The 25,458-nt window shown below is 38.4% G+C and overlaps 2 protein-coding genes across 17 annotated transcripts; one reads left to right on the top strand and one right to left on the bottom strand.

Annotated features, from left to right (window-relative positions):
• Positions 1 to 4,418: 4,418 nt before the first annotated feature.
• LOC111254696 (tyrosine-protein kinase Btk-like) lies at positions 4,419 to 20,681 on the bottom strand. 10 transcript variants are annotated; one of them, XM_086974850.1, is made up of 12 exons: positions 20,560 to 20,681; positions 19,162 to 19,317; positions 13,820 to 14,028; positions 13,468 to 13,557; positions 12,880 to 12,981; positions 12,484 to 12,644; positions 11,649 to 11,817; positions 10,832 to 10,997; positions 8,976 to 9,094; positions 7,407 to 7,542; positions 6,843 to 6,982; positions 4,419 to 4,836 (listed from the first exon to the last, which is right to left on the bottom strand). In XM_086974850.1, the coding sequence occupies exons 2-12, from the start codon at positions 19,207 to 19,209 to the stop codon at positions 4,746 to 4,748; spliced, it is 1,431 nt and encodes a 476-aa protein (XP_086830976.1). In that variant the 5' UTR covers positions 19,210 to 19,317; positions 20,560 to 20,681; the 3' UTR covers positions 4,419 to 4,745. The 10 variants fall into 10 exon arrangements, with proteins under 10 accessions (XP_086830976.1, XP_086830981.1, XP_086830979.1 ...); XM_086974855.1 differs by having other exon boundaries at positions 13,820 to 13,979; positions 19,162 to 19,336; positions 20,560 to 20,666; XM_086974853.1 differs by having other exon boundaries at positions 19,162 to 19,336; positions 20,560 to 20,659.
• On the top strand, positions 20,406 to 24,889 carry LOC111254697 (uncharacterized). 7 transcript variants are annotated; one of them, XM_086974857.1, is made up of 5 exons: positions 20,697 to 20,921; positions 21,147 to 21,217; positions 21,706 to 21,887; positions 22,965 to 23,104; positions 23,489 to 24,889. In XM_086974857.1, the coding sequence occupies exons 4-5, from the start codon at positions 23,002 to 23,004 to the stop codon at positions 24,745 to 24,747; spliced, it is 1,362 nt and encodes a 453-aa protein (XP_086830983.1). In that variant the 5' UTR covers positions 20,697 to 20,921; positions 21,147 to 21,217; positions 21,706 to 21,887; positions 22,965 to 23,001; the 3' UTR covers positions 24,748 to 24,889. The 7 variants fall into 7 exon arrangements, with proteins under 7 accessions (XP_086830984.1, XP_086830985.1, XP_086830983.1 ...); XM_086974858.1 differs by lacking the exons at positions 20,697 to 20,921; positions 21,147 to 21,217 and adding an exon at positions 20,406 to 20,541; XM_086974856.1 differs by lacking the exon at positions 21,147 to 21,217 and having other exon boundaries at positions 20,697 to 21,093.
• Positions 24,890 to 25,458: the final 569 nt, after the last annotated feature.

Genomic DNA, 25,458 nt, shown 5'->3' on the forward strand with positions numbered 1-25,458 from the left:
AAGATACAAATACTGCTAGGGATCATAGAACAATCTGCCCTTTATGGTTGAGATATGTCATCAGAAGAAACGGCCCTTAAGAAAATGGTGGTCTTCGTAATGGTCAGTCAGTTACGGAAAAAGTTGATGAATTCACTGCAAAATCTACACATACGTAACTTGAGGTTGTGATGGAACTAAACATCCACCACCAAATAGTTTTAAGCCATTTGCAGAAAGTTGCCTACAAAAAAATGTGACATTAGGGTGTCACACGAACGAATTGATACAAACGAATTTACTTGATCTTATTTCCATTTGCAATATTCTACAACGACGCAACGGAATCGAGCCAAAATTTCTAAAGTCATTGATCGCGGGTGATAATAAGCAGACCACGTACAACAATACTGTGCAAAAAAGATTTTTAAAGTATCCCACAGTCTGTAACAAAGCCTAGACCTTGGCGGAAGGCAATGCTATCTGCTTGGTCGAATTGAAAAGGATTCGTGCATTATAAGTTGCTGCCAGTGGTAAAACTTGATTGATTCGGATCTTCTACTATCGATAAATAAGAAAATTATAATCAGATTATAAAAATAACAAGGTATAGAAAAACAATTGACCTGAGCTAGTGACCTGACTTCACCATGAAAACGCCAGATCACACAGATATTTCGCGACCCGCCAAAAATTGAAATAACTTGGGTATGCATTTTCAATGCGTCTGCTATATAGGACGGATATTGTAGCATTAGGCTATGGTCTGTTTCGGTCACTGCAGAGCTCTTTTCGTGACGATAATTTAGTTTCAATGAAGGGATGTAAAAACCACTTGTGACTATTTTTTTTTTCTACAATGCTGAGATTATGGTGAAATAAAGTATGAAAATGGCAAAAGATTATTGATCAAAATGGCACTTAGTTAAGCATTATGTCTTTTACTATATTGCTTAAATTTTTACTTGGAAAAATGAATGCTTCTTCGACAACTCAACATATGTATATATACTGAGTTTAAATGCTCCGCGCTGTCACTGACATGTGATATTCTTTTTATTCGCTTTATTGTTGTAAAACAAACCCAACTTGTTACTGCCTTTGCATATTAGCTCAGTTTCATGAAATTCAAACAGAGAGGCATAAGTTATTTCATAGTCGTTTAACGCCTTTTTTACTGCGGATAAATTAAACTGCGGATCTCACGTGGCACAATGTATTTTATCTACCAGTGGAATATTTACTTACCTATTATACATGATTACATCGGTCGCCGATCGAAGATAATTCAATAGAGATATTTGTGAAGAAAGGGGGTCACCTTCACTGATTACCACAAGCTGTGTTCAGACACATTTTTATTAGATACAGTACGAACCCAGAGTGGTAATCAGATGTGAGCGACCCCAATTGTATATCTCCAGGAGGCATTCAATGTAGGGTATACACTGATCAGGGTGGCTGTCTCAAAGTCCTTGTTCTTGGTTCTATACAGTCACACACATTTGTGGCTACTCGGAACATTTGTGACGCTTTAAGCAAAAAAATCATGAATAATAATCGTCAACAAGATGGGAATTTCGCGGAGATGTTTTACTATTATATTTCAGCTCTGTTTATTATTAAGTAGCAAAAACGGCATCGAAATATAAAGCAGAAATTATGGTTACCAAACGCGCAACATTTCCCCAAAAAATCTACTTTCGATAATTAATGTTGCAATATCAATGGAGCGTATGGGTTGTAAAAATACACACACACCTAGGGCTACATAACGCGCACACGTTAGTTTATATATTTTATTAGAACCCCTGAAGTAAAGTAAAACCTAAAAAGTTGCTAGTTACCTGCAAGTTAAAATAACTGTGAACTTCGAAAAGATTGTCGATTTTTTTGGGCGAAACCAATCAATGGTGAGGTGACTATTACGGTATCGTTTATAAAATTACTTTCGACGATCTTCAATTAAATTGTAGAAATAAAAATGTATTCGCACTTGGCTTTCTGTGTTATTGCGCGAGGGCTTTGAGGTGTTTTGATATCTCGAGGTTGAGGCGCACAATTTTCGTTAATGCACTACCGTGTATACAAACAGTCACAAGGATGGCACCGGGATCTTGTGCACTTTATCCAACTTTGCAAAACTAAATGACTTACTTTCTTTCAGATATCCACTTTTCATAGCAAACGAAGTGCTTACCGACCGATGACTGTTCTCTGACTCGAACTGAATTGGACACTGTTTATGTTCAGAATACTTAATCACAAGACTTTTGTGGTCAGTGTTTCATCGGATAGCTCCTATTGCATAAGACATGTTTCTCCGAAAAATAATTGAAGTAGACGGGTTATCCTCTAGTCCGGATCTCGAGATACAAGAATCATTTGTTGTATCTTGAAATGGATGCTGAATTACTTTTGTTAACATGATCCACAAAGTGTGGACTAAGGCATACAAATGGCGGTGAACTCATCATTTCATCACTTTTTTATATAGGCATTGCCTACACTTTCCACCGGTTGGCTATACTCAATTGAAGAAGTGGAGCCTTCAAAGTTGCCTAAAAGCTCCTTTCTTCTTCCCTTCTCTATTACGGATAAGGGTACTGCTAGCTAGCAATCGGTTAGCTGAGCCACGTAAGCTTGTTGAACGCTCCGTCTTTGCGCGCAAGTAATCTCAAGAGGGGGGAGTTTCCATCCTGAAGAACAATAGAACCGATACCCAACTTTACCGATCCCAATGGCCATTAAGCGGTTTTAAGATGGCTTTCTCAGCCATATCAATATCTCATTGATAAATAGTAGCGATCCATGAAAGTGTCCGTAGCACCGTACTCAAGCTGACTGACAGATCCATCCTTAATGCTCAGCCTCCTGCTGCGACAAATATGTTTCGTCCTTTATTCTCCAACCAGTTTCTTTTCCTTTGTCTGCAGTCAACCAGTCAACTTAACAGTTAACAGATGGTCGTTTTCTTGCTGCTACTGCTGACGCGCCATGGAACATCTAAGTACGTCCTGTCCAGAACAGATCGCAGGACCATACGATTGCAAAATTAAGCCCTGCAGCTCATAGGAAAGCAATACGTGCTTTTGAGATAATATTTTTAGACATATTCGCAACTCAACGCTTTTTTCGATTACGTGAAAATGATTATGTCTATATTGAAGTGAGTAACATAGCATTATGTACACATTAAGTAGGTTTCCGCATGTCAATCAGAGGTCGAAGGCCAACACCTAAAGTTTCGATAGTTTTTATTTATGGCAGCGCAAGCTGCTTCTAGCCTGAAGTAGCAAGAGCGGTACTAAAAGGGAAAAAATCAGTGAGCTTTCGTTACCGTCTGTCATAGCAAGCTTCGCATTGTCACGTAACACTTGACTATGATGTTATCTACGGAACTCATTTGATTGTCAGCATCTTTTATTTATGTTTTAAAATAGCAATTTGCAAATAAGACGACTCTTCTAAGTCAGTACTTTTATTGTCTATCAATTTCCATTATTCTCTAAATGAAGTTGTGTTCAGCATAGCGAGTGACGCGTCGTGTCGACCATAGCTCAAAATTGAATAATTTCATCCTAATATTTGTTCCGTTGGTTTCCTCTAGCTCTTGACACTGTGCCGAAGCTGTTATTATTATTTATGATTTACCGTTGAACAACTGGGGCCTTGGCTTTAGATTCGCCATCACTGGTAGCAGACGATAAGAACAATCGCTGTGATAATGCTACGTAAAGTTTAGTTGAATAGGTAAAGACAAAGTAGGCGGCACTCTCGAGATGAGTTGACTTGATACCACCCACGGTGGTAAGCCTTGCCGCTGAAGCGAAAGAACGACAGGGAAACCGTTGCTAGAGAGCTGTCGTCAACTCAAGTATCTTTGAAACGTAAAAACAATGGAGTAGACCATTTCAGTTGTTGAGGGCTAGAATCAAGCTTCAGTGGCCACATCATGATGCTCTTGTTAGCAAAAAATCTAGCGTAGGCTGTCTAGCAGGAAAGTATCCTCCCTAGAACATACACTAACCACCCCAGACACTACTTGAACGAAATAGCATCATCGACAGTAGCAACAGCGCCATTGTGATGATGCATTTGTGTACGTGTAGAATGTGTTACACATTACGAGTGCCAGTGTGCTTTAACCATTACTGAGCATACTGGATTCTTTTATTAAACGCTTGAACTGTACATGCTGCATATAGCTTCATCGTCAATAATTTTATGACGTACGCGCCAAACTAAGCTCATTCGAAGTTCTGCCTGGTCAAACATGGTTTCGAAATGAGTGACGATGTATATAACTATTAGTCTCTTGGGTGCATCAATACGATACAAACTACAGATCATATGTCCTAGTTTCGTTAACTTTTCATCATGTCTAATATTTTATTATATATGCTAGATTATAACATTACATATCATGACACCGTGTCTAAACCTTCAGGGTGTTTATTCAAAAAGTCCTGGATATACATTACAAACTATTCTTATGCTAAAAGGGTTGCAGTTGAAAAACACCTGCTTAATTAAAGCCGAGGCGGGGTAGATACGTTTTATATCGTAAAGTTTTGAGAGCACGACTGATTGCTGCTTAAGAGTCCGATACGTCTATGCATAACATAAAATTCAAAAGAAGGAATATTTTTAAAAGGGTTAACTTGTTATTATTGGGTATATGGGTATTCTTAACTTGTTAACCTGCTATAACCTGTCGCCTGTAATCCTGACTTGTTAAACTGTTGTCTGCCTGTTATTGCTCGTCAGTCATTTAGACTAGTTTGGGTATCCTCTTTTCCTAGCTCCATGAATTGATCCTGCAATTGTGCGAATGTGGGCCGGTTGTTCGGATTCCTAGAATATTATTAAGTCATATGCCAGAGAAACGACAAAGGACAGCGGCCATAGGTTAAGGAAAATAATGGACCAAAGACAACAGTGAAGTTGTCGTTGGCCTACTGGTGATGGAATAGAATTAAAGTGGTATCTAAAAATGTTAGATACGTCAGTATGAAATAACAAAGGTTCATCTCATTCCTAAATAGGGCCATTGTTTGTTAATATAACATCGTTCACTCGGATATGGCTAATCAGATTTTTAGTAAAAGGGCAACAGTAAGCCATTAATAATTAGAAAGTTCGAGTTATTCAGGATTATGGCTTGCGAATATACGAGTGACAAAGACACTTTGCCTTATAAATTTCGTACGCGATGAAGTATTTGCTAATAAAAACATCCTGAAATTTTGATTTAAAAAGTTCCAAGAAAATTTTGAACTCGCAAACACGTCCTGTTGAAAATCCTGTGTGAAGTTGAGAATTAAAATGGGAACTGACACATTTCTAACAGGGTTAAGCGTTATTTGGACAGGAATCGAAAACGAGCACGTAAAAACACTGCATAGTGCTTTCGTTGTAATTTGTGATGAAAATAATCTTCTATCGCAAATAATCACATCAGAGAATGGATGTAACTGTAGCTTGTGGGTTTGTTTGTTGAATTAGTGACTGACGGTCGGCTGAAGTGTGCTTTCAACAATTGGAATAGGCAATGGAAAAGCTACACATCAAATGGCTCGGGTTATTTAACCAGGCTAAACAGATTTCCAGCCTTATACAGCATTGAAATAAATACTTTCCAATCAGATGGCAGAAAGTTATATATACGTATATATAATTATAATGTATACATTAACAGAAAAAAGTTTAGAGTTCACTTGAATTTTATACTGAACCACCTAACAATTCTTGATAGGAAAAAAATGTATGATAGCGGAATCAAAATAATTAATAGTTGTAAATTATATATGTGTAAAGAGAGAAAAAAATGAGCAGGTCAACGCTTATTGAGAACACAGAGTGAGTCGGATAGTGTAATTGCAGGTGGCGGTTTTAATATATATGTATATATAATAATTCAACACTATTTATGCTTAACCATTTAATGAACAGTCCACGAACAAATATGTATGTATATATAAATTGTTAAGGACTACGCCGTTCGTCGGAGACTCAGTATATCGGATCGCGGCTAGGGTTTTCATACCCTAACCGCATTTGAACTAGCAGCTGCTACATAATAAACAGATGCTAATTCAGACTTTCTTGACCGTAACACTCGGTCATCTCTGTCAGCTGTGCTTCGTTCATACAGCGTTCGTGTGTTCCCAGTGCGGGGGTGCTGTTTTCTCTTGTTGGTGTCACGTGTTTGTTGCTACGCTTCTCCAGTGGCTACGCGCTGTCGTCATAGTTCCCCAACGGAACAATGTCCGTGGCACCTTTCCTGCCCAGAATCTTTACGGTCTGCATGTGGCGACTTCGTGCGATCGTAATGGCCATGTATCTTCGCCAGTCTAACCTTTCTTGTTCATCAGGCTTTTCTCGATCGACATCAGTCTTTCAGGCTGACCCACCGCTTCCGTCCCTTGTCTCGGCGCCCTGTCTTTTGCGCCAGTTTATCTCGCCAGTGGTTTCTGCGCTCGGGCCCTGGCTTTCAGCCAGCTCTTTGTTTACATTCTTTAGCGCCCACACACGAGCGTATGTAGTGACCACTTTACTTCTTTCTTTCTACACTGTTGCATATTGAACAGATATTTATAAAGTAATGGACCCTATGGATAGTCTCGTATCACTCATCGTCTTTCCATGTTTATGAAGCTATGGCAGTTGTTTTATAACCGATCATGCAAATGTCCAAGCGTGTAGTACTTGAACTAAATGCCTAAACTGACTAAAAGTGGAATAACCGCCATCAATTGTTATTTATCTAAATCGTAATAGAAAACTGTAATCGAAAGGTTCAAGTAACCTTTCAAAGTAGCGTTAATTAGACTGAAAACCTGTGACCTCAAACTACTAACCTGTCCCAGCAGAGCTGCATCATATCGTAAACTTCCAGGGGACAATTGTCAGGTCTGTCTAGCCTATTGCCAGTCTGAAGAAAATCTATGACGGCGTCACAATCCAGGCTACCATAAGGATGCTTGCCGAAGGCGAATACCTATAAGCGAAGCAGCATAGAAAAACCTATAGGAAGCGTTTGAAACGACACAAAGGTAATAAGAGCGTGATGGTTTCTGAAACAGTTCTAAGAGGCTTCAGCTCTTGAAAAATTAAAATTTTTCATATTCTGAGTTAGTTTTTCTTAGAACGAAAGCTTTTTTCCTAAACTTTAAAAGCTGGAATTTCTATTTTTTAATTGAGATTATACATCTTAATAATTTTACTAATTTTCAAGGTCCACCTATAAATTTCAATTTTTCTAATAGCCAGCCTACGATTTTAGGATTGGATCATTTTTTATTCTAGGACAAACAAGTGTGAGGAAGTCTACCTACTACACCTACTACACCTACTTGCCGAAATCTTGATGTACGAGAAGAAGAAATGCAAAAGCTATAATGCAAAAGATTTTTGGGACTCACCTCCCACATAAGAATACCGAATGCCCAAACGTCGGACTCATGAGAGAAGCGCGACTGCTCAAGAACCTCAAGAGATAACCATGCAAAATGCTTTTTCTTATCTCCGAATAGTGTGTATTTGTTCACAATAGATTTCCTAGAACATACATTCAATATCAAGTACGTTGAAAATTTGCAATATAACTCCGCGGATCTGTTCGTTACACAGTTCCCAACAACACAGGTGTAGACCCTCGTGACCACTCTGTAATCTCAAGGTAAAGTTTTATTCTAAAATTTTAACATCCGCCTAGAGACTTTACGATTTCAGACGATGTCTGTGTATGGGGAACCGTGTTCAAAACCACATTTCACGTATGATCTGGGCTAATCACTTATCATTAATTGTATTTATTGATTCCTGTTACCGAGCTGACATCTGAGAAATAGTCACACTGCGAATCCCCGTTATAAAATTGTTCAAATAAACAGTCTACTATTTGCATACAAGCCAAAACAAATGCCTCTATGAATAGGTGTCCGATAGGAAAAATATCATAGAGGAAGTATATAGGGCAGGATGACATTCAGTGCTCATCTTGATCTCTTAAGTTTTTTAAATAATTATTTTTTAACTGAATTAATTAATAACTCAGCCACATTTCTAAAAAATCTATAAAATACTGAACGTGTGTTAAAGTTAACACCTATCTGTATCTGAATAAATCCACAAAATCTTTTTTTAGTTTGCATCAATGTTCTTATTATCAATTATAATCCTTTATAGCCTTGCTTACATGCAAGACCAGCCAGATTTAGAGAGGAAATATTTTGTCAAAGGTGATTTGAAAATATTTTGCGAAAGATTAAAATCTCATAAGTGAAGTTACAATGTGTCATGATGCAGTGGTTTACCTTATAAACCTGAAAACACATGAGATGGACTAAATCCGAAACCGACCCGAGGTAAAACACAAGTAATAATTTCAGGTAACGGCTTAAGTTATTGAAGCTCGAAGTTTTAGTGGGTGTAGACTTCACAACATCAAGTGTACGCAAGGCTCAGAACGCGGTCAAACAAAGATCTTAAAAAATATCTCAAATCAGCTATGGACCCACTTAGCTTAGACTCGCTACCTCTTTCTTAACGAATGAGCTATTGATTGGGCTTACATGATACGCGGCATTAGTGGATGTAATAGTAACAAGTTGAGGAACTATAAATCGCGCCCAAGAAATTTCTTGTGATAAAGTTACTGCAGCCATACAAAAACAAAAAATCGTTATAATAACATGATAGTGTGAACCCCATGTATCTAACTTTAACCTATATACTTACAAGATAAATTTATTAAATATAAATGGATACCCCATCACCAGGATGTGTAGATCTTCTGGTATCAAAGAATGTAGAGAAGCCTATCAAGGTCAAAATGTCAGTTCACCATTTACAAACCACTAAAACGGTAATTATGGGAGAAGTTTCGCCAGAACTTGGATGTTGATACATAGTTGTCGATCATAAAATACATTTTACATGGTAATGAATTTCAGATGGAATAATATGATACGCTAGAAACGTGCGCTTACCTCTTACGTCCAACATGGGCAATCTTGACAACATTACCATTTTCTATGAAACAGTTTTCTGCTGCTAAGTTCCTGTGAATGCAACGGCGCATTGCAAGATAGCTCATAGTCGAACATACCTGAAATATACAGAGGACAGGCTAATATTTATAAATCACTATTTACAAAAAACGTACTTTGAAATCGTTGCGCATCTTGATAAAATTTCCTAAAATCCAGTTATCATATACATCATAGTATGTATATATATATATATATATATATATTCACCGTATGTTATTACCAGAATGTAACAGAGGTATAGCATTACAAACGATCAAGACACGAAATACACTCGCGCCTCAGACCTTGAGTACAAGAGACCCGAAGTCGTTCGCAATACAACTACCCGGCAAACATGCGATATCTATATAATACTCCATAAAAAATAAAAATCATCAAAAAGAACTCATTCAATATTTTTTCTATTTTCTTATTGCCGTTACACGGGGGGGGGGGGGGCATAGGTCCGGTAGCTGTTAGCGCTTGCTACAAAGATTTCTATCCGCATTCATGCCATTCAACAGAAAAGACATCAAAGTACAAGATTGTCGAAGAAAGCAAGCTTAATTGTTTTTTCTTTTAAACAAACGGAGGCAACCTACATAATACTAATGGGAAACGCGTACATGCACATTATAGCAATATGCAAATCCGTGATAGTGAACGAATTTCAATGATCTACGAATTGTTTATACCCTAGAATATAGTTCGGGAAGGCTTGCAAGCTATTTTCCGACACTTACTGTTATCTGTATTAATAAGGGTTAGGTAAAATTCCTAAAGACCTAAATAATGAGATGCATGAGGCACCACCTAGATTTTCTAACGTTACAACAGTTCGGTCTTCGAATGCTGCCATCAAACGAAGACTAGAAAGCGCGGTCTAAATAGCAGCAACAAATCCGTAGACCTCGTGATTCATCTTAGTCATGTTATTCAGTATATTAGAGGCTTACAGTTTTGTTCCTTACTAGTTAGGCTTCTGAAATCATAATATACTGCAGGTTACAATTGGTTGTTTTTAATAGAATGACATGTTGTCCGAAGGGTGTGCAGTCACAAGGTTTGCTGATAGGTCTCTTGGGCACTGCAATTCGATGCAATAATCTAGCAGCCTTTTGAAAAAAATTAGCGATTTACGCTGACCACTGCAGGTTATTAGGTACCTGTGAAGGGCTGGAGTAATAGATAGATAGGGCGTGAACAACCTTAACAATAAGACAAGTCGTCGAATCGCGCTTCGTTACTGTAACATTTCCCCAATCAAACGCGGCGATGGTGAAAGCATAGACAAATTGCTTACATGACACCCACGACAAACATTAATCAACCAAGAAGCGTATTACAAAACTATACTAATAAGACAATAATAATAAAAGTGATCACAGAACAAATACATAGTAATTTAGAAAGCGTGAATTTTTTTGTCCTTTTGAGCCTAAATAACTAAATCAGATCTCACCAAATCTGATCGGACCGGAACAGCCGGACTTACGTTTAGTGATTCTTTTAGAATCTCTTACGTTCGCAGTAAGGATCCTTCTACAGGAAATAACAATTTGTACTTGTTTCAAAACTTTAGAGAACTTCTAGTAGCCGAAAGAAAATCAGCGACGTTTGCTCTGATACCATATTGTGCGTGGCTGAAATAAGCAGTAAATGTCGGATTAACTATTTCTCATTGAAATGGCTATGTAGTCTGTATGTGTGGTCGCGCAACAGCTGTGTTCATTGATCTTCAGAGAAGCAAACCATCGAAACTTGTTCGATCTCATTATGCATGTTTGTCGGATACTCTAGTTTCTGTATACTACCTGTGCGCAGAGGTTAAGTAAAAAGCGTGGATCCTTATTTTTATTGCACGACAAACGTAGGTAACTGGCCAGGGTCATATGTGGTATATACTCAGTCAAGATCATAGATTGGCTTCCTCTTGAACACACCCCAATAAACTGTAACAAGTTTGGATGATGAAGTTTCCTGTGCAGTCGATAAGGGAACAATAAAAAAAAAAACACTTGCTTAGCTCAATTTATCACTAACGCTTACAGTCTGCAGTGGCACTGTTATTAGGTCCACATATTCAAGTCCTAAGGCGTTGTATGAATAGACAGACCTTACCTTCAACTGGCTTAAACAAAAAATGGTACCTTTATTCGAATCATTAATAGGTAATAATCACCATATTATCTGGCGATATCTGTAAACTTTTAGGAACGACTTGTAAAAAATTTTCTGCTAAAAGAAGATACGCGGTTTAGAAATGCTCGGAGCTCTTACCTTGACATGCAAGGTTTTTAGATGTATGTTTAGAAAAACTAAGGAACCGTTTGAGACTTTTGTCTTTAAAAAAAATCGGGCTGCCATCCACCATTGAATTCATTGATCCTTATGAATTCCCTCAAATAAGAAAGAATCAACCAATTGGGATCTAGTTTTAGTGCCTGTAAATGAATCAGTTGACTACAAAATCACAGGGCTGTTTTAGAAGTGTTGCAACAAAGTTGAAAAAATATATATTGCAAGAACAACTCTGAATGTAGATGATCACGGACCTGAGCTTAGGAATTAGACAATATAGCCTAGAAATAATACAAAGAAACAAATTCAAGCTAGAGGTAACATACTAACATCATCATTTTCGCCTCTTGGAAAAAATCATCGCTGCTTAAATGGTCTGGTAGCATTCTGACAGCGATAATCGTCGCCTTCTCGAAGGCAACTCGATATGTTGCTTTGAACACGCCTGATCCTAGCTTCTCCTTGAGTTTCACGCGCGATGGGTTAATTTCGTAATGGGCTAGAAAGTTTGGTCCCCAACATTGTGCGAGGACGAGCAATTGGTTTGACAGCAAATACATTCGGAAAATATTAAATCAGATACATTTTAGAAAAACGTTATTACGTTACGAAATGTAAAACGTTACGAAACTGTTATTTTTTGTCATAAACCACATATTCTTACCTTTTTTTACTTATACATAATTACCCCTTTTTGTACATAGCACGGAAGATACATTTTTATCTGCTTTTATTGAATTGGAAAAAGGAATTCATCCTTAGTTTCATTTGTTCTCCAACAAAAATTTGCAAAAAAAACAAATGCCAGAATTTCAAGGGGACATTAGTTTTGGCTAACGTCTTGAATAGGACCTCGTATCAGATCCCGCAATTTAATAACCGACTAAGTTGGTAATAGGGTAATTGCCTTGGTTCTTAGGCATTTATCGGACGAAATTATCGACGGCGAAGCAATTTGCTTGAATACGCGATGGCAAAACTAGCTATCGTAATACATAGCACTAAATATGGAACTTACGAGCAATTAATAAAGTGTTGGCTGTAGTATGTTAAAAAAGGCAGATTATAACCTTGAAAATTATTGATGACACCCGCCTATTTTCAAACTTATAATACTTTGTTGCGGATTGACAAAAAACAATTTTATGTTTATTCTAACTATTACCAAGTGTTCGAGGAAGTTTGAGTCGAGCTGGTAGAATATCCTGGTATTGCTGGTGATACTCAATAAGTTCTTTGAGAGATCCAAAGCTCCGTCGTTCTATAATGTATATTCTTCCAGCGAAGTTTCTCCTCACGGGATAATGTAGTATTTTGGGATGTTCTCTGAAAAAAAAAACAGACTTTCTTAAGGTTAACGAATTGTGTAAATTCTATAGCGAAGTCTAAAGGCATCTCAGTAACGGTTGCTTGCTATTAGAGATGCAGTATATTGTCTAAAATTATGCACCGCATAGTGTTGTAGCAAACTATGCAAAATAACTACTATGAATTATTAACAAAAAGAGAAAACAAAATAATTTAGGTAGAATTCGAACCTTATAATATGTGTGATACTTACAAAATTGTGTTGTGTTTTATTATATAATTACTAGTAGTGGTTCCGCAGGCAACATCGCGAGGTTGTTTTGCGTCGAACAGCCGCATTTTTTCGCTTGTTAGTCTGCCAATAGAAGCAAAACAAACGGACACAGGTTATCCTGATGGATAAGATTTGATTTGGGTATACATGATTTAGGCACGAAGGTTCGGCCTGAAGACGCTCATAGATCAGGCCGAAACAATGTTAGGAAATTTGATCACCACAGTTTACCGTCGACCACGGTAGATTCACCTGTAGAGTTCACCATGGAGCTACCTGTCGTATGCTGCAAAAAATACCTCACTATTTAGTCCTATAATAGAATTTATCTAACCGAAAATGAATCGTATGGATAATGAGGAACTCCACCGCAAATTTACTGCATAAATCAAGAAGCAGTGGTGACACTGACCCTGAATCGAAGATCATCTACTGCATTTCTATCTGACTGAAGAATTTGTGCTTATAATTAGACGCTCCCACCTGCCACTGCGTTTTGAAAAAGTTCAAATTACTGAGTACAAGTAAAAGGCAAGGTCGAAAAACGCACAGGTGCCCGCAGGTTACCTGAACCGTAGCCGGGCCTGTTCATGTGACTTGACGCTGCCGAAATTTTCACCAGGAAGTCTTTGAAAAGCGGCAATAGGTTCAAGTCGTCTACAATCAGGAAGCTAAATTAGTATCTGCTACATTAAATTTTGGCGAATATTTCCAATTTTATGTTTCATTTCGTGCTTGTAAAGAGATTTCGAGATGGCCACTTAAGCATTTCGATTAAAATCTCGTCATATTGTACACATTTCACAGGTTTGTGTCACTTACTATATTATTAAAATTGATACATATCCTATAAAGTTATATGTTTAATAATTGAATATTCTATTCTTTGTGTATAGACATTTTTATACGTTGAGCTTACCTTCTCACGAAAATTGATAAGATATATGGAATTCCCTCCGTAGATGAATTTGTAATAATAAAACATCCGTCGCGATTATCTTGAAACAAGTGCTCTTTGATCGCTTCTTGGGGCATGTTGTAACCATACCAGTCATTAATGCACAACTCGTCGTCTGCCTCTGCAAAAGGATTCGCTACATAACCGCTATCCTCGAACGGATCCTTCGTCTATAAAACCCAAGATATAATCACCAACTTAGTTATGACAGTACAACAGTAAATCATAGTACCAACTAAGAAAATAACTAACAGAAGTCATCATTTGGGCCACCAAACGTCAGGAAAGGTAGTACTCCAAGGCGGATAGGCTATAGGTACAGGTCACATAAAGAAAAACCCAACCTAAATTAGAAAACATTCACAGAAAAAGTTCAAATCAGGATAAACCATCGTATAACACTCCAGTTTATGATCGAAAACGTACGCCTCTCTTGTTGGATACCAAGCTATAAGAGTGCGTGGAACGCATCATGTAAGCAGGTAAATTTTTAAGTAATGCTCTTGATTGTTATGATATTTCATTGCCGATTAATAAATAAATTATATATAAATGCCTTGTAATAAATTATAGATAAATGTCTTCAAATGTTATTTTGATAATAGAAGCACTGAACATGTGCATACTGTCATCCCATTAGAACTGTGATTAACTGAGTGGGCAGTAATTAGGATCAAGTAGATAATCTATAAAATTTATACTGAACTTATACCAATATACACATACTCCACTAGAACTATTTAAAAATGTTACATCAGTGCTCTTCTCCTTTTTCCCAAACTCTGTTTTTAAATTACGTTTTCTATAGATAATTGCCTCTTTCCTACAATTCTGTCACCTTATTTCTTATGCCTAACATTGGTTTTGATAGGATCACCGAGTCGTCGGGCCCGATACGAACATTCCGGGGTCAGGTAGCGTAAGGTGGCGTGGGTGACATCATCTTCCCCGCCCATCTCAAAGTACATGTAGAGAGAGTCAGGGGCTTTTCCGATATTAGCGAGCTACTTTTCGGAGTATCCGTGGCCTATTGGAACTGGGTTAGATGGTTCGTAATATCACTGCGCTTCATGTCCATCGATTCCTTTAGGTCACTGATGAGTTGCCGGGTTAAACTTCTCGAGGGTCCACTACCATCTCGCTTCATTTCTCGTGTTACTTTTGTATCGCTAGATTGCGAGCCTCCTGTTTCCCTAGTGCCAAAGTTGTCTAATTTATTCCTCGATTCATTTTGACGATTCGATTTTGCTTTTACTTTTCTGCGTTCTCTTGTCACCCTGAATGCCAGCAGCCTTTGCGCCCTCAAGAGCTTTGTCTTGTTGAATTTGAACTTCACGGCGGGCAGACCCGGCGTGAGGCCTGTACACGGTAAAACTGCATACAAACGCGAATAGTTTTTTTACCATGGGAGACTCCCCGTGTTCTGGCCATGATGTTCGCTAGACTATTTGTGATTTTTGATGCTTTCTTTGTGATATTTTCCATGTGAGCTTATCTGCTGAAAGGTTTTTACTCCTCGATATACAAGACATACCCACTTATATCGATCGATGCGCATGCCGTTCGATGACAGCTTGATTTCTCCGCAATACTTTTTCGCGATGAGTAGTAAAGCTTCATTCTTCTCGGAAGCAAATTTCAGCACATGCTTTTCCATCCATGGGCTTATTGGAGAAGGAGAGTGTTGCGCTTTTACCTTCACCGTGCCCTGTCCTTTCGTGCGGTGATCAGCAAATCCAGGTCGTCTGCGTACAATGGATTCGATGTCTTCAGTCATGTCAAAGGCAAAAACGTACGGAATAGGAGCCCAAGAACAGAATGGGGGAGAACAAAGGGGAGAAAACCGTCGCGATTGTCGTGTACCGGTACTGGCTTGATTTATCGCCAAGATATGAGGCGACAGTTGCTGCATATATTGCGCTCATGGTATTAGTGATTTCCTGCCCTTTTAATGGTTTGAAGGTATTGCGTACGTCTAGTAGAATTAGTGCACGTAACTCCTCTGACCGTCGGTTTCCCTTTCGCTCTTTTTTAGCCGCTTTAAGAGAGTTTGTTACAGTGATTTCCTTGTTTTCGGCCTTGTTTAAGATTCGAATTAGACAGGAATCCTTTTTCTTCAGCTGTGAGTGTCCCATTTATGAGGATTTCTACGGTCTTCTCTGGCATGTCGAGCAAACAGACTAAGTAGTAGGCCGCAAATCGGCAAGGAGCTTTTCTGGTTTTTTAATAAGAACTAGAGCTAACACTCAGGTGAGTAGTGTTTCTTTTGCCATATCTTGCCTGTTTTTAAAAATTTTTTTGAAGAAAACTTTCTACTGTCCCTGCTAGGATTAGAGTGGAGTGGACCCTTGCGATTCGGCAGTCTCTTTTGTCACCTCTCGTGTCGCTTGCGGGACGTTTTCAACCCTACTTCTACTTGTTGAAGGGAATGCGTCTAGGTGGTTTGTAAATAGCATTCTCACCACACGCAACACCAGTTCAGCGCCACTGTCACCCCATTCGCAACCACCACTGTGGCTTCCTTAGCTCGTCCATAATTCTTTTATATCGCCGGTCCCAAACGTGTTTTTCCACCTCTTCGCAGTATGTTATTGCTATTCTGACATCTCTCTTTGCCCATTGTAGAGTTCTCAATGCCTCCTAAGTATCTTTATCTTCCATACCATTATATGGTTTTTGCGTACCTTGTTACAGGTGTTTTTGAAATCCACGATTTGATAAAACTGCCAGTACTTAGGTAAGTGCTTGTTTGCTAGTCTCCCCCAACTGGCTATGACCGCCTCGCAAATGTTTTTTAGGATGTCTACTACTCATGCGGTTGGCTATCACCCCCCATTTTTAGTAGTCGCTGCTCCCTGCTCTTATCTCAGTCCGGAACTTCTCGATTCTACCTGCCCACAAACTGGCTCACAGTTTGTGTCTGTGTTCGCCGTATTCGAAGAGAATGAAATACTCTCCAGTGTTCGTACTTAAAAAATTCTTTGTCCAGGCTATTTGGAAACTCTGCTATGCTCGTATGCTAGTAGAGTCATCCAGCTCTACTCAGACCCATCCCTTTCCCTGTCCTTGGGATTTCATATGGTTCTATTCATAGAACTGCATTTCTCCGTCCCGGCTAAAGCCATCCTTGGTTCCGTTACGAGCCACCTTTTGTTTAGCTCGCTCATCAGCAGCCGCCAACTCTTTCACTTCGTTGTAGGCTTTTTGTGACCTGCACAGGTCCGCCAACATATCTTTCAAGGCTCTGGATATCGTACTTATTGAGTGTTTTTTTGCCCCTGGCACTCAGTAGAGGTTGTCGTGTTCGCCCTCTTTCGATAAGTCATAGTCATAGCAGCACAACGCTTCGATACGTTTTCTGGCCGAGTAGCGAAGACTCCCACACCTGCGGCATAAGGCATAAGCAATTTTATCTGTTTGCAGTCTCTCTCAGGAATTATGAGACACAACCCATCTTAGCCCCTCGACGACTTCGTTTCCCTATTCTATGAAGATCATCGTTCCCTAACACATACATACAAAACTATTTTTATAATAATACATGGAAAATCAAATTCATATTTCGGTGTACCGAGAACATCGATGATACAATTTTCTTCCGTGACGATCTATACTATATCTGTATTGCTCCCATAGTCAGCCAATAATAGTAACAATATTAGTAATACTAATAAACCACTTAAACATTTGACAGAGTCAAGTTCCATTAAAGACAGTTCTACACCAAAACTAAATATGTGTTTGTGGCTTTTTTAATTTCAAACCTACGTTCCTCTGCTCACTAATGACAGCACTAGTACCGACACTGTAGCTAGAGATTAATTTTTAGTTTATTGTGTGAATAGAGAGCACTTACTGAGATGAATATTCGCACCCCTTGCGATGACTGCCGCTACTCGGTTGGGCATGCTTTATGTGGATTTTCGCATCATCTCCATCACGCCTGAACCCAAGCGTGAAGCACAATGTTCCTGAATTGTGAGATCTTTGTAACCTCCTCGTCGTGCCCCACGTTCTCGGTCAGATTGTAATTGGGTAATAGTTCTAAGCCGTCTTATAACCTCAACATCGTCACCGATATGCACCAGAGAAACACTGTCCTGTGACATAGTGACGTACGGCAACCGTCTTTGTGCCTAGGGCCTAGGAATTATATTATTATATTGTAACTTTTCCATGATCCCGTTGACGAGCTGTACAATTTCAGCACAGCGGTTTCATTATTTATTTCGCTAGAATGTTTGATATGCTGGGTTGGATAAAATTCGTAAGGTGTTTCACCACAGCGCCTGTAGACATGATGGCGTTGCCGCCAAAAATCACAAAATGCGATTCGTCTGAAAAGTAGACCCTTTTCCAGCCTTTAACTATCCAACTTTCAAAGTTATGTTCTTCAGAGCCGCATATTTATGAGCCTGTCTGTTCGTTGCTTTGTGCACCATTTTGAATTTTTGTTTACGTTTTTTTTTAACAATGGAAGCGCCTTATTTTTCACCTCACTTTCTCTGGACTGTATTGTCGACATTTTCAGTTTTTCTCCCTTGTCGCCATTCTTTTTAAAGTTTGGCCCTTTGCTCTTCCATGAGATCTTTCTGTAATCCCATTTCGAGTTCACGCAAAACATGGAAGTCTCTAGAAATTTTCTAGAATTTTCATCGGCTCAGTAATAACGACGTTGTTATTATTGAATGAATTAAAATTTTCATGATAAATTATAGATAACTGCTGTCCTATATTTCAATTCACTGGTGTCTCTCCATAAACAAAAGAACGCAAACGATCCAATTGGATACCTGAATTATGCGTAAGGATTTGATAAGTAAGTTCACATATGTTATAGCAAACAGTTATTAAATGTCTCCTTTTCCTAAGAATGCCTTTTGGAGGCCGCGTTATCATATGCTTCCACTAGAATGCAGCCTTTACATGAAAAAAAAAATGTAGATATTCGGTTTAGAATTTTATCAAATTTGATAATGAGTTAGTATTTCCAGGTAGCCTTATGTGATAAGCGAATGAAAACAAGGAACTGGAAAGCTCTTGAGCGTAAATATTTTTGGACCTATCCTTAAGTAGGTTTTCGTCCATCGAGTATCCTAGTATATTACAAGAACAATCTCATATTTTACTGCAATCTAGGTGGGCTTTTAAACTAACGCTTTCATATATAGGGCGCTTTCACGAACAGGATAGCTATGCTCAAGCAGCATAAAGATACGTGTTTAAAAGTTAAGTGTAATACTTCTTTTGTTCTTAATGTTTCTTTGACCTTATTTTTCCCTTCAGAAATCGGAAAAACTCACCCTCAACCGATCATCCTCAGAGTCGTTAGTGGCGTCGTCGTGGCGCATCCTTCGGGGCGATAGGAATTGTTCTTGTCTTATGTTTCAAGCTTGACATGAGTAACGTTTATTTCCCCGCGGTCGTAACCAATGTGCCTAATTTCAGTCGTCGTCCTCCTTTTCAGATAAATTTGAGCTATTGTTGTTAGGAATAATAATACAAATTTGTTATAGTTATTTGGGAGATTAATTTTTTTACGAATTCGTACGAGATGCTCTGAAAGCTGCCAGCGTAACTTTTAGCAGTAACTAACAGACGCATCTATAAGACGCTTCGCGTTTTGTTTTTAAAGAAAGCATTATTATGGAAACATATTTACTTCTCTCATTCTAAACCAATTTACAAGAGCTGATCTAACAGTAATGATGTCAAATTAAGACTCCATCAATATTTGCTGATTACAGATAAAAATATTCTAAAAATCCTTCAATAAAAATAATTTGCAGTATTTTCATTTCATAGAGTGGCATTTTCGTACGAACAGAGTGTGCACGTAATACAACAATGATGAGGGCCGACACTTCAGGAAAATTTGTAAACATAATATGTTTCATTACTTGTCCAAGTTCCCTGTTAATAAAGTGCTTGAAAAATATCACCTTTGGTATAATAAAGGAAAAACTAATAGATATAATAAATAGAAAACTAACAAAAAAAAGTAATGTGAATGCATCCAATCTCGCTTTTGTTTACTTCGGGTAAGTTAAAGCTTAACTACCGTACACGATTTGAATACAGCTTGTACTCCTTTTATATAAAACGATGGTCTTAAAAAGGCAATGAACAAATGCATTCGGCTAAAATTGCAGCACAATTTTTGTTTTTCCTTTCGCATGAAACCACTATAATTCACCTATTATTGAAACAAATGGGTTGGCTACCATACATAATTTGAAACGAATATATATATATATATATATATGTTTATATAGTCACCAACAGCCATTAATATAATGGCAATCGAAACAAATTTAGGCTATTTTCATTAAGTTTTATTTGTAAACTTGGCCAGAAAAAGAAAACAGTATGATCAACATTTCAAGGTCGGAAAGGTAGAAGCCGTTTTGCAAAATACAGAGAAACTGATCACATGGGTCGAGCGGCGACACCCACTAGGTTCTAATGTTGTTTCTGATGCGATGAAGTGAAAAAGGCGCATAGTTACTTTGTCCTTGAACCTGTCAAACCTTACGTCGCTAACAAGTGCGGAGCAAGCTAATCGCTAGGCCGGCTCAAAGTGAACATTGCTTTATAACAATGTTTATTTACACGAGGTGGCTCGTATAGCGCTCACCTTACGTCGAACCCGTTTTTTCAACTATTTAATTCGAAAAGCTGAGGTTGGTAAAAGTGCTCACAAATCGAAAATATGTAGACACGTTGAATGTCGTCGAAGCTCGAATATCTTTTAGCGACAGTGATTGGCTGGAGAATCAAATGCACGATCTAGGAAGGTGCATTATCAGTGTTCATAGTAAAATGATCGATTGATGTGCGTTCATTGTAGCCAATGAGGAAATGTGTCGTATGCACGAATATGTTCGCCTTCGTTCAAAAATAACTACCGAATTCAACCATTTCGTGTATTTGTCTGCTATTAGATATCTAAGTTTATTATGCTGAGGTTGTTCTCAGGCTTTTTTAAAGACTAAAGAACCTGCAATAGTAGTAACGGCGTTGCCACTACAATGCGTTAAAAGTTGTACGCCATTTCCATAAAGTAAATAATGATTTTCTAAAATATTTTTCTTAAATAAAAACAAACAAATAAAGATACCTTAACGTGTGGATATTTTTGATCGGAGACGACTATTTATTTAGCAGCGTAAGTGAATAGCTCCATCACCAAGATGTATGAGAACGTCAATACCGTTCGAACATACTTCGATAAGGTAAGAAGTTAAGTTACACAATATAGGTTTTATTGCAATTGCATTCGTTTCAGATTATTGTAGCGTTTTCCTTTACTGTGACAACGGATTGCCGATAACAAAAGACAACTGCCTTCATCCTCAGGTCCGAGTTTGAATCGTATCATCCCTTTTCTGCTGCAATACTTCGGCCCTGTTTAATGCGATTTTATATCTATAGAAAGTTGGTCAGAGAAGTATCGGACACAGACGCTGATGAAATGGCACAAATGTACCGGATTAGATCGAAATAGTTATTGCTCCATCACATTAACAAGTCTTAAAACCGATAATTATGACGATTTGAAGACTGTATCAAATCTTATCATCGGAGCGCTAACCTAACACCAAGCCGGCATGGGTCAGGGAACTTAGCCAAAACATTATAATTCAAAATGCTTTTCTTGGTTCAAGAACCTTATAACAGTGCTATATTAGTCGGTATTTTAGGTGGTTAGGTGAACTGCATTGCATCTTCCAAAACCCACATATTCTCAATAGAATAATCTCAAATGTGGCTGAGGTGGCCACGTATATACGTGTCCCGACTATGTATATTGAATGTCTTCCTGTGTCGTCTTGTATACCTTACAGATGCTCTATGCCTTCATGAAGTGTGTACCACCGTATTGCACCCGTGTAGCCTTCCAATTCTGTGTCTAGAATCCAAACTCCGCAAGGGAACGTGCTAAACACTTGTATCTCTTAGCCTACGATTAGCTGACTTAGCAATTTAGTCAAACCGCCGATAGAAGGTCCAAAATAACGGAAAACAGGTATGATTAGGTAGAGAAAAAAAATCGCTTCCTGTTACCAATAGCTGACAAGTGATATCCTATGGAGCATTGGGAAACTTCCGTAGAAGTCATGACTAGCCATTTGAGCGAATAGCCAAGACCGACTTCAAAATGATTGGAAAAGGGAACTTTACTCCCTTCGTACAGGGTGGAACATTCAAATTCGGACACGCTCTGACGGGCTGTAGCGGGCATTTCTAGCACATGAAAAAAAATCGCTGGATTATCTGTTCTTGTCCAGATAAAATCACAGAAAGAACTTCTGAGAAAAATCAGCACCTAAACGTCGCGCCCTGTATATAAACTTGTTGTAAGCTACCACAATGCTATCACAGATGGCTTCTTCTCATAGGAGTATTGCTGGGCCCTCCCGAGATCATTCCGTCGCGCCAATTAAGTTTAATAAGTCGTCTATATATATATATATATATATTAAACTTTCCAAGCTTTCCATTTTTGAAACGACAATAAGGCGAGTGCTTTCAGAGTATAGCACTGATAAAAGCTTAATAAATATTATGTTACCATTTTTCCAGGTACTAGTACAGCGCATTTGAGTATATGTGCTACAGATATTCACTTACAACAAGTATCATGTTAAATGCAATTCGATGGTAATTAATATTTATATCGATGGTGGTAAAGTCCATTCAAAAACGCAATGGTAGACCTGCTGACGTAATTACGAAGGTAAACAGACTACTTAGTCCTCTATGATGATTTTATGACCAAAACACAAAGACCGAAGAAGCTGACTTTAATAGAAGGTAATAGTCTACGGCTTGATAAAATGAAAATTTTTTGAAAGGCGATATCATTACCATTGTTTGTCGAAGGTGCTATAACCGTAACTCCGTAATGCGCATTAAGAGTGCGCATTAAATATTGCTTCTGCGAAAAACTCAAAAGGGTAAAATCTACACTTAAACAACAACCTACAACTATAAAAGATTTTTCTATATGATACAAGGAATTTGGAGTTGTTACTCCACCTAAAGGCCTTCGCCTAGAAAAGGAGGCAGGAAACAGCTAAAAGAACTGTCGGTTTGTTTTAAGCTCACGGGAGCACCGCAGCTGTATCATACTTCGAAGTATGAAACGAAACAACAGTAATAACAGCCATCATTATTACGGTCATTATCAAAAGGAAGAAGATACGTTGTTGTCTGTACCAAAAAAACAGTGCCGCAAGAAAGGTTGGTTATAAACTTATTTCCTACTGAGTTTTGTTTAGCCAATGGGTGATATGATACGTTCACTTGATTGCTTTCTTTGCCACAAGCAAAAAGCTGTGATAGCGACGTTTTTCAGCAAGAGAAGAAACTGTGCACGATAAGTGAATCGTTTTTGAATACGCACTTTAATTTTCACAGACTGTCTTATTAATTTAACTGTATTCCGTGTTGTGCATCCTATTATTATATTAGATAAAAAGCGAATGCCAGTTTTCAGATCCGTTATTTATACGTTCGAAGTTCACATGCCTCATCAAACGATATATCAAGTACCAGACAGAACAGAAACAAAAGTTTATCGATTTCGCTCATCCTACTTTAAGCTTAATTTGTTTTCTTTAGTAGATTCTACCTATTTATTTGCAGCCAGGCCGGCAGCGCTAACTACTAAAGGCGTATTCGGTATCGCACCTCTAGACTCAGCGGCGATAACCGATATAAATGACGTATCAAAACAGACGACGACCACAATGACAACAACGGGTATTTCAAACTCTACCCTTAATGCAAACGACGTCACTAGTTATGAAACAATAGAAAAACTAGAAAGCACCGGGAACGAACTACCGAACCAAAAGAATTTGCCTCATGATGAGCTTGGTCGTGTGGCGAAAGCTACGAAGCTTTGCGTTAACCTAACAACACCCTGTTCGAATATTCTACTCGACAAGCCACACTTTGCCATCCCAAAAAAAGCTGGCAAGAATGACCCAAGTTTACTCTCGCCAAAGATGAGCAAAGCCGATGCTGTAGAAATACTGCGTTTAGGAAAGACTCGACGAAGCTTACTGCGTTTACAAGTGCTTGTAAACTCATTGGTCGATTTAACGCTAGACAAATCGAATGACCAGATCGACATTAGCTACGTTCGGTCAGCAGTGCACTTCGTATTTAAGTTCCTAGCCGTCTTGCATGAACCTTCGAGTAGTAATGATTCACTAATGCGACTTGAAATGGGCCATCTTGTTGAGACAGGATTGAGAAGGACATTCGTTCTCGCTGAATTCCATCGAGATGTACGTGCTATTATTTCACAGAATGTTGATAATCTCATACTCGATGACTTTGGACGCTGCGCGCTTCGCCATTTGGCATTTCGCAACTTCAACTTTGCTGTCTTCCTTCAATTGCACTTGATTCATTCTATGGTGGATGCTGGCTCTAAGCTTCAACAACAACTGGCGTACGTGCAAAAATCAACACACGACAATCATAATAATAGATCGTTCGATATCATCTGGGGGCATCGACACCGATATCAGAGTTGTGCAATGCTTCTACTGAGCACGATGCTTAATCAGAAATTCAATCACAAGAGTGAAGAAAGACATCTACATTGTGCAAGAACGCCAGGCTTCAAAAAAACGACTTCAAACACGTCTTCTTCAAAGGATCAATGTATACCACCTAATAGCGAAGTTACGAAGCAATTTGAAGGATTCCAAGCAATTTACAAACGGGACGAAGAAGTCGACAACCGAACGGCCGCCCTCAACGTTGCGACTGAGCAACTTCGGCGACTTCATTTAGATCCGGCACAATTTCCATCTCTTCTTGTCTTAAAGAAAAATATTATGCAATATTTGAGTCCAGAGGCAAAATGAGCAGTAACTTAGTCCGACCTGTCTTTAAGTTACCATTGTTACATGGTCTGTGAAGCTGTACTACTATATTGAATATTTTAGAAAATAGTGTTATATTCAATAAAAATACTATTTTAAGTAATAAAAAACTATTCGTGCCATATGGATGCGTTTATTATTGGATATTGAGGGCAATACCTCCGCAAGCTGTTATTGAAATTGACTTAAAGCTAAAAAGCAAAAAGTCGTGCCACAACGTACGACTTTCTGCTTTATTAGGTTTTACCAAACTTTCCAGACACTTCTTTTGTGTTACGTAGGTTTGCAAATTTTGTTCGTCACAAAACTTGCAAACCTGCGTGATGTCTATACCAAAATAGCCCGATGATTATGTAAAGTTTGGCCTAAATATCGTGTATTAAGAAGGTTGAATTTTTATGCTTTGACAGCCCATTTGCTTGAAGGCGAAACGCTACGCAGGGTAATAAAAGACGCAAGCAAAAACAACTGAATATATTTATATAAATCTTTCTTTGTGACAAATGAAATGCAAAGAAATGGCCTCAATATAGCATAAGTATGGTAGGCTACCTTAATATTTTTCATAACAGCTGCTCGTTCCAGGCAGTTTTCGGTCACTTTTTCGCGCACATCTGCTAATTCAGAAATAAGCTCTTGAATAGCGGCATTGTCTCAAAAATTGTCGAAGTATGCCTTCTTTTTAAGTACTCT

The sequence above is a fragment of the Varroa destructor genome, unplaced genomic scaffold (genome assembly GCF_002443255.2).
Source record: "Varroa destructor unplaced genomic scaffold, Vdes_3.0 BEIS01000007.1, whole genome shotgun sequence".
NCBI classification, from domain to species: Eukaryota; Metazoa; Arthropoda; class Arachnida; order Mesostigmata; family Varroidae; genus Varroa; species Varroa destructor.

Coding starts and splice junctions, on each gene's coding strand:
- LOC111254696 (XM_086974850.1), bottom strand. CDS start 19,209: ATGCGCCACGACGACGCCACTAACGACTCTGAGGATGATCGGTTGAGG. Junction 10,998..11,648: donor CAAGAGGCGAAAATGATGAT/GTTAGTATGTTA, acceptor TCGACTGCACAG/GAAACTTCATCATCCAAACT. Junction 7,543..8,975: donor GCCCATGTTGGACGTAAGAG/GTAAGCGCACGT, acceptor TGTATGTTCTAG/GAAATCTATTGTGAACAAAT.
- LOC111254697 (XM_086974858.1), top strand. CDS start 23,002: ATGAAACGAAACAACAGTAATAACAGCCATCATTATTACGGTCATTAT. Junction 23,105..23,488: donor AAAACAGTGCCGCAAGAAAG/GTTGGTTATAAA, acceptor TTTCTTTAGTAG/ATTCTACCTATTTATTTGCA.